General features: G+C 40.2%; 1 protein-coding gene across 1 annotated transcript in view; it reads right to left on the bottom strand.

Annotated features, from left to right (window-relative positions):
* Nucleotides 1–9,781, bottom strand: part of VCPIP1 (valosin containing protein interacting protein 1) — a 30,613-nt gene that overhangs the window by 16,749 nt on the left and 4,083 nt on the right. Inside the window, exon 2 of the mRNA XM_014307849.2 lies at nt 82–278. Within this exon, the coding sequence (XP_014163324.1) occupies nt 82–278 (197 nt within the window). The remainder of the gene's footprint in view (nt 1–81; nt 279–9,781) is intronic.

Here is a 9,781-nt window from a genome sequence, read left to right as displayed (position 1 = left end):
GCCGGGGGCCCGCGGGCTCTGCCCCAGCCGCTGCCCGAGAGCCTCGGCAGGCAGGCCCGGGCGGCGGCGGCCGCGCTGTGCCTGCCCTCGGGGAGCCTGGAGCCCAGCACTCCCTCGCCGGGGTTTCGATTCCCGAGAAGCCGCGCCGGGCTGCTGGTCCGGGGGGAGAGCTATCTGAGCGGAGGTGTTCCCCGGCTGCCGGCTGCTGATAGCGACAAAACAAGGCTCACGGAGACGCGAGAGCAAGCTGTTAACGCGAGTGATCCCTCCAGCTGGTGCTACGTAAGGAGATAATGAGGGAACGGAGCTGGCGCTTACGTTATCTCCAGTGGCCGTCTGAAACGATACTTTTGCCAAAATGAAATGGAATAATGTTCACAACTTCCAACCTAATTGCAGGGCTGGCAGCGTATTCCTGTGGAGAACTCAAGGAGGGATACTGTCAGCAAACAGGAGTTAAGCTCTCTGAAGGCTATTCCAGATAAAGATTTATGCTTAAATTAAGGAAAACAAAAGCTGAATGTCGGAGGACAAGGTGAAACCTCACAGGATGTTTCCAAGTACTGGTGACCTATTCCTGTTCACAAGGGCAAAAAAAAAAAAAAAAAAAAAAAGACCACTTCCTCCCTCCTCCATCACCCTTGTTCTACCAAACAAACACCTGGAATTTACATCCCAAGGCCTCACCTATTCTACAGTCATTCAAATGATCTAAAATTAGAATAAAAATTAGAATAAAAATCAGAGGTTGTATCAGAGAGATAGTATTGTGCTTGTACTTTCCAATACAAAGGGATTGAAAATTTTCATTTTCATTAATCCATTAAAAATAATTTATGCATCTGACATTTAAATTATAAAGATTCAGATGATTAATACATACAGAAAAAATCTGTTTCTGTGCTTTATCACAGGCTTAAGGAAAAAAATGGCTCCGGGCCTGGCCCTGTGACAGACTGAGCACTGCCACCTTCCAGTGACAGCAGCTGAGCTGTGCATGCTCATTCCCTTTCAGTTTCAGTAATTTGTCAAGCACAGAAAAGATGTGTGTATGTGTGTGCAAGTGTATGCATTCCACAGTGTACTTTTTTATCTGATCTTTTAAAATATGGGGCAGGTTTGAAGAAGAAAAGATCAAATTTATGAGGCAGATTTTCATTCTTGCCTGCTACTAATATTTTTTAATGTCTATGACAGTAAGGTAGCAGCATCACCAGCTCCACAATCCTGCCAATGTGCCTTGTACTTGGGGATAAATCAGCAGTCTGTGCCCATTCATTCCTTGGTCTCCCCTTCATAAGCAGCAGGAACGCAGTAAAAATGGAAATAGGGAAGGCTCTGTGCTCTGTGAAACTGTGTGGCAATGGCTGAGAATGGGCACCATTCAGGGCATCGGCCGGTGACAATCCTGTGCTAACCCGGCCTGCATTTTGAAGAAATGTCAGAAGAATTTTTCCCTGGCCTCTGGAGCAATCCAGTTTTTCACATATGGGAAATAAACACTTCTGTTACCATTTAATAGTACTTTGTAGTCAATAATAGAGAGCACTCTGATGAAATAATTCTCTTGTACTGTCAAAGCCAATGGAACTTATGATGCTTTGTTTACTTCCCCAACCAGATGTTTTTATGAAAGCACTCTGACTGTAAAGTCAAAATCATTTCTCCTTTCTATTCCTTACATAAATTTCACTGATAAATTATATTCAGTAGAGGAATCTCTCTTTTATGGTGGCTTGACCCTAATTAACATGGATGTTTTTGATGAATGACATTTATAAGTTTTCCAACTATATGCAGACTTATGATCATGATTGATTGCCCAAGCAATTTCTGCAACAATAAACTTTCATTACAGAATCTTTGATAAAAATCACAATTCTCTGGGAAACTAATAATTTATGGAAATTAAATGCATCTTTATTTACAAGCTTTATACACTGTATCTGGCAAACAGGATAAGGAAGTTCTGTGTTGTAACACTGAATACAGATTACACAAGTAACTAAATCTTTAAGCAGTCTTAAAGGAAAATTCAGGAAATACAGTGTCTGCCTGGTTAGTAAGTACCCTGCAGAGTGTAGCAATGAGTCTTACTAGAAATCATGGCAAGAGCCATGCTATTTTCACAGGCAAACAACAACATCACAGTCAAGAAAGGAGGATTGAAGATCACACTGATTACAAAGTTAAGTCTATTTGTAATGGGTCAGAAGAGTGATTAATTGTCAGCAACAGGGCATACCTGAACTTGTGCCACTTTGTTGATGAGAACCAAGCACTGACAGTCAAAGTACCAGGCGTTCATTTCAGGCCCAGGATGGAAGATGTAAAAATTTCAGTCTGATTTTCACCCAGTGCTATTCTGTCTCTTCTTTGTCATTTACCCTCAGGAAATGGGTCATTCCCAGGTCAAAGCAATTATTTTTCAGAGGCACTTGTTTCTTTGGAAGAGCAATGACAGAAGTGTCCAGCTAAACAGAAACAAAAGGCTTGTGAAGCATGCCAAAGAACAGATCATGATAAACTGGAAGATGGTCTGTGTTGTCAAGAAGTGAATGTTATTACCAGCCTTCAGCTACACCTCAACATGCTCTTCAGAAAGGATAGCTAAAATCTGATGTTTTCGTCATTGAAACCCTAGCAGAGCTGATCCTGCCCAGCCTGCAAGACTAGCAGTTTAGCCTAACCTGGCTCTGAAAGCTCTCTACATGTACACTCAAGAAAAAAGGAGAGAGAAAACAAGTGTGAGCTAGAGGGAAGATGGCAATATCATCATACCCCACAGTGAATGCAACATTTTTTAATTTAGATGTGACAACTTAGCATCCAAAAAGCATGTGTAGATCCAGAACTGGATAGTACTTGTGATATCGTAAGTACTATTAGTAGTACCAGCTACAAGGAGACAACAACAGCATGTGCTCCACTGCACAGAGCAGCTTCGAGTGTTGTGTGGGCTCTTTACTTCTTGCTCCCGTTTAGCCAATTTGGCACTCAGTTCCTGACTGCTGCTGAACTCTGTATCTTATTTTGCCCATCACCCAAGCAGGAGCTGTTAAAAGCCCAAGCGCTCACCACCATGCTACCTGCAGAATTCCAGAGGGGTGTTGGTCACAGGCCTCCTCATCTCCTGGTCCTCAGAGGCAGCGTGCAGCCCAGCAGTGTTCTGGAAGGACAGGAATGACCACTGAGCAGCTTTGGCTTTCATGAACCTTTGGGTTAATTAATAGTTAGTCAATGGCAGTCAGAAAACAGCACCTGACTTGTCCTGGGGGCCTGGGCTGGTAGCTCGTGTCCTGGATACATCCAACTGAATAACTTCCATATCCCTCTTCTACTGCCTTCCAATGACCTCCAGGATTAAAAAATGTTTACCTTCAGTGCTTTCACAGAGTCAGAGCTTGAACTGCTGCCATTGAACCAGATTCAGCAACTCACAACACTATTAGATGTTCTCTGTTCACACTAATGTCATTCCTACATGAGACCAAATTTAAGCTGCCCAAAGTGTGGAATGTGTGTTAGCAAAACATGAATGTGTTAGGAAAACAATATTAAAAGTGAAATACTGGGCAGAGCTTCCAGTACTAATTACAACCATCCAAATAACCTGCTCAAAGTTTTTGCTGCAGCAAAATCAGTGTTCCCAGTGATGGCTCAGGTACAGCCTAGTCCAGTGAGGACAGCTCTACAGCTGACTCTCATGCTGGATCAATCTCAGCATCCAAGACAAGCTGTTCAACACTGGTTTGGGTTTGTTTACCTATGCTTCCCTTTTATTTCTTGGCTCAAAATCCAGTTCTGAGGCCCTATCTTGAAAACATTTCAAATTGATTTCACATGCAAACTCCTCTGCAAAGTTAAGGCCCCACATTTTTTTACTCTGAATATTGCTTTGCAAATTGATGTCAGCACAACTGGCAAAAAAAAACACGGATTCATCAGGACTGTCAGTGTTCAGGAACTGTCAATAGAAAATCAATCTTTAGGGCAGTAGACCATTATAAAAAAGGAGAATGTAAGTGTTATTAGCTTAGATGTGTAACCTGATTATATGGAAGCCTCCATGGCAATTACTGTGAATGTTTATCTGCTTTCCATAGTGCTCTGTCAAATACAAATTGAACAAATGGTACAATCCCATTACACTAAAAGATAAATGCCTCAAAATAAAATAGGTTGAGCATCTAACACACTCACTGCCCTATTGATTTGTATGTTCACAGTGTATGCGGTCACTGACCTCATCAGCTGTTAAACGTTTACTTAAATCTGTATAACAATCCCATGTATTTAAGCATCCCGATTAACTGTGTGGTTCTAAGTGAGATTCTCTCTGCAAATACTCAGTTTAAAGAATGAGCAGCATTTCCAGTACAGAAGAATTGCCAAGTCAAGGATATAAATGGAGGACAAAGACATAAATGCTTCTTACAGAGAGCACATAGCAGTGACACCTGGCTTGCTTCAAGTTTGGAAGTATTTAACAGGTTGAAAGCCTATGTTTTTCTGAGTTCACGACAGAAGAGAGAACCTGATACACAAATACAAAATGGCAAAATGGTGGGAGTGGATCAACGAGCTGAAAAAAAAAAAGAAAAACAAGTCCACTCTATCCTTAAATTTTCTCCTGAGGGTTTTTAAACTAGATATTATAACACTTCAAATTGAAACCAGATGAACCCTTCCAATTGGTTTTCTGCCCTGTTCTTTGGCAACTGAGCTGAGCATAATACCCCACCTTCCAACATGCACAGTCTTACCACCAGTAGCCAAATATTCTAATAGTTTCCAGTTTTCTGATAGCTCAGGAGGTTCTTGGTCCTTTATATACCTATAAAGGTCTAAACTACAGCTCTCGTGTTCATTAATTCATTGCAGTTCACTAATAACCTTCCGGTAAGTGGCATCCTCTACTACACTTCCTTCTCTTGATTTCTAAGTATTGAAATAAGTAAAAAGGAGGTTTGTAAAACTAAAGAAACAAGTGCCTACTACTGGGCAGGAATTTCTTCGAAGAACAGCTTTTTCTTGCATCTGATGTAAAACCACTGACAGTAACAATGAAGATGTACCATCTATTAAAAAAAAAGTTTAAAAAGGGGGATTTTTTTATCTTTGAGAAGTATTTTCCCGTTATGAGCTCATTGGCTTCTATAGTGGAAAATGCATAAAGTGACTTTCAATTAACTCTTGTCCTTCACTAATTTTATCAGAAAAAAACCAAACAAAAAACAAAACAAAACAAAAAATGAACAAAAGACAACCAAACCAAAACAAAAACCAAACCAACCAAACAAAAACCCCAAACCAAAACAAAAATCCCACCAAATTGCCCTTGGGGACTTTGCCATTTCTGGTCTATATAACTTATTTCCATAAAACCATGGATGGTGTTTACCTCTTTCCATTCAACACTGGTAGTCCGAAGCCAAAGCTCCACGCCCGGAATCCCGCTCGCTGTAGGGACGGTGCCTTCCCCGGCGCTGTTGTGCTGGTTCGGCGCTGGCAGTAGGTGTCAGCAGAAGCTCACCGAGGGAACCTTCCCATCATCCGGCAAGTGCCGCGCTGCACGGATCAGACATCAGTGCTGTAAGGCACCGCTGCTTTGTCACTCTGCTGCCTTTTTTCTGACCAGCCAAATAACGAAAAGCAGCGGGTCCGGCTGCTGAGCATCCTACGTGCTTGTACACCGCAGCAAACAAGCAAGTGGGGCTTTGCTTACGCACTGATAATTCATTTGCTTAGCAAACGTGGTGGTTCACAAGACAGATGCTGGTCTCGAAGAACATTTTGTGCTGGAGAATGACAGCACACTGTGATTTGCACATTGAAGGAGAACGTCAGTGCCTGTTCTGAGGTCCGGAACTCTTCAGGCGAGTGGATCAAGTAACTGCAGAGGAAAGATCCTCCCTATGGTATGACTTTACTGTAGAGCACTGCATAAGGATGATTCAGGGGATAAAATTTTAAGGAGAGGTTTTTCAAATAAAATCGTACTAAGGGCAAGCTCACTACTCAGATTAAGAGCAGGAGAAAGCTCATTCACAGGTAGAAAGTTTGAGAGAGATTCTGTCGATATAGAGTATGTCAGGCATCCTATGGGGAAGGCTTCCTACATTTAAATCAGAGCAAATCTAGATGAGTAAAATAAAGTGTCAAACAAGCTGCACAACTTGATGAAATGACAAGAGAGTGAAAGAAAGACAACTTCGATACAGCATCTTTGGAACTCTCCACATTTCTAGATAACATTGAATGTGAAGGAAGTAAAAATCAAAAATCATTCAGAAAAAAATCTGAGGTTACATATGCCCAAGCCATCTCAATCCAAGGAACAGTAAAGTGAGGAAAAATCACTTCAGTTAAACAATGACTTTGACTCCAAAACTCAAAAAAACCCACATGGCAAAAATGTCCATTAAATCGAATTACCAAATAGAAAGCAGGATGGGGGAAAAAATCCAATCACGCCAAAGCAGAGAGATGTAATAAAGGGGATATAAGGAGAACACTGCAAGTGCATTATTTCTGTTGGGAATGTTTGACAATGCCAGCCCAATAGGTCACCTATTTTCTCTCATTGAGGGCAGAGCACATACAGGAGAAGAAGTGATAGCTGTCTGATTTTCACATTCGTGAGTTTTGGTATCCTCTCACATTGCCCTTTACAACCAAGCTGGCAGAAAATGTACTGATCCGATACTGCTGTGCTAGATAGAAAAGCCATGATTATAGCAAACTTACGTAACCACAGCATATGCAGAGCAGCTGGTCACTACCAAATTGTAAAACCATATCAAAATGAGGTTATGCAGGCATCTGTCCTCAGTCTGTTCATTAATTACATGCAAGATTATACTTATCAAACCTGTGGGAAACAACAACTGGAAAGAGTTGCAAGCAATTTGAGGGAGAAATGTATAGTTTAAAATTCTCTTGATAAGCTAGTGAAATAAATAAGATTGGAAATCAGCATCTATAATATTTTATTCTCACTTATAATCACAGGATAAAGGAGTACATTTATTGGAAACATTTTCCAGAAAGGATCAGGGCATGCAGTGAATCACAAACTGATTGTGAATCAGCCACGTCATATTGTTATGAAAAAGCAAAGCTTTTTAAAGGATTCAGTGAATGAGTGTCACAGGGATACAAAAGGATCAACATGGCAACTTGCAGAAAGCACAGTGTGTGTTAGTACCTCATTTCAAGAAACACAAGAACCAACAGAGAAAGGTCTAAGCTAAATCAACAATAAAATACTCATGATCTAGAAAAAATAGGTTGAGAGAAAGAATAGATGTTGTCATGTAAGCACGCAAGAGCAAGGTAACTGAGGCAGGTAGCACAAACTGTGAGTCAAGATCTCAGTAAAGAATCATGATACAGACATAGTGAAAATCAGAAAAATATGCTAGAGATAGTATGGCTTCATGAAAAATAGTCTGCTCTACTCACAGCCCTTTCCTAGCTTTCTATTTGTGAATATGATTGATAAATCCACTCCTCTGATGGCTAAGCTTTGTTCACCTCCTGTTTACACCAGGAGCAGCCAGCCCAGCACTCAAGGTGAAATCTGGGGGAGTGCCCTTGACAAAGACAAACAAAAACATGCTACACCGAAAAGTAGAAAAAAAGCAAAATGATAGTTTGAGAAAAAGAGACTGAGAGATTACCTTCTGATATGTGGGTCAGCAGAGCTGAAAGATTTAGCTAGTGCTATATAGTGCTATAGTAACCTACAGAATATTTGACTGAAGCTGTCACCCCTAATAAAATCATTATTCCCAACTCAGCTCTTCCAAAGCACTTCACTGGCTCTCTGTAGTGTAAGGAGAAAGAAATGGATGCGGAACCTCTGATACAGGGGGCACCTAAGCGGTCTGGCAGAGTGGGAAACACCAGCTCCTCAGAAAGGGAATCCCAACAATCCCTCTTCCTTGTTGCACAATACCAGACCCGTCAAAGAAGGCCTTCCACAGGTAAACCTACTACAGTTGCCAGAATAACACAGAGAAGAAAGTAGAGGATTGTGTAACTGCACCCAAAACATTGTCTTTCAAGTCTAGGTGTAGGAAACACATAGATCTTTAGGAACAGATAGGATCTGAAAATTCTCTGAAGTGGAGAACCAATTTTACCACTGGTTTAATATTGATTTAGGTTTATCTAATCCCTACTTTAATTATTGTGCCTCGGTGACTCCCTAGACTCCAGACTCTTTCCAAACAGACTTTTTGTAAGCAGCCATCTCCTATTGTATGCCAAAGCATTTCTCATAAACTTCCAGCAGTTCCCACCAACAAACAAGCTACCTTAGATGCAGAAAGCTACTGGTGTTTGAAATAGGCTCTACTGACAGCAGATCCATGGACTGTTGGTAAGAACACCTGGGACACTTGCTGGGTCTTTCCTGCTGGAGCTCTGCAAGAGTTGATTACAAAATGGATGCTTTTAGACTAGAGTTACAGCCCACTGAAGACCCCAGGGCATAGTAGATATTTTTTACTCACTTGCACAGTTCAACTACCCTTTCGTCGTATGCCCACGAAATTTCACTATGCTTATGTCTTTGTGCAAGATTAAAAAAAAATAAATTAGTTACTTCAGTTCTTTCCTATTTTGCCTTACGGTAGAGATGTCATTCATTTCCTTAGTCTGGTTGCATCTGAATCGCATTACAGGGCAGAAAAGCTCATAGAACAGAAGACAGTAAAGATAAGAAAGCAGAACAACAAAACCGAAGGAAAACAAATATTTTATTTCATTTTTAAGTTGTACTCTTGTTATCAGCAGAGCTGGAAAGACTGCCTGTTAATGATGAGTAAGCATTAAGTAACAACACTTCCAGTTGACACATATATAAAAGAATTCACATATAGAAACTTTAGTAACCCTTCCACTTCACTTGGAGATGGATTACAACTCCCTTACAGTCTTGTAATCTTGCCCACTCAAAGGGCTTATTCTCTTATTTTAAAGGTTTTAGACCCTAACTCCTATATTAATACAGATAGGAACGCCTCCATGAATTTGTGGTAGGTTTTGAGATTTTGTATCTGTGAAAGCTATTGACTCATTGTTGCTACTTCCTGATAACTCATGGGAAACACATGAGGCAGGGGTTTCCATGTTCCCCAAGATGGCAACCACAGCTAGGACAGAAAGCAAAAAGGAGAAGAAACAAAAAAACCATTTCATTAAATGAATTTGTTTTCTAAGCGGGATATTTTCTTGAACTGAAACTTTGTTAAGTTAATTCAATTTCATCTTCTTGAAAACTTACATTGTTTTATCACATGACAGTTGTTTCCCCCCTATACCACTAAGATTTAATCCCAATTCCCTTTCATACAACTGTGTTAAGAAGCAAAAGTAGACTTAGGGTCTCTAATTAATCATCTGCTTAATTTTTACATTTTTTATTGGATAAGATGATTATGTGTCCTCTCATATTTTGTTTGCTGTATTATTTGGATTTCTATTTGGAGGGATCTTGATATAACAATTATGTTTCACCTTTGCAATGCATACCATACTGTCCTTTTTTCTTGTATCTTTTTGTAGAGAAATAGCTTATAATTCTTGTCTGGATGTTTAAGAATTGTTATTTAATATATTTAAAATAAATAGTTTCAAATTTAAAAACTATTTTAAATTTTAAAATAATTTTAAAGAGCTTTTCACAGACTTGAAAAATATACTGTCTTCCATTATTTTAGCTAATTGTGCTTGCAGAGGTTGACTCTTAGATGCTGTAGCCAACATCACT

This window comes from Geospiza fortis, unplaced genomic scaffold (assembly GCF_000277835.1).
Source record: "Geospiza fortis unplaced genomic scaffold, GeoFor_1.0 scaffold121, whole genome shotgun sequence".
In the NCBI taxonomy this organism is placed as follows: Eukaryota; Metazoa; Chordata; class Aves; order Passeriformes; family Thraupidae; genus Geospiza; species Geospiza fortis.
This window is presented reverse-complemented; position numbering and strand designations above follow the sequence as displayed.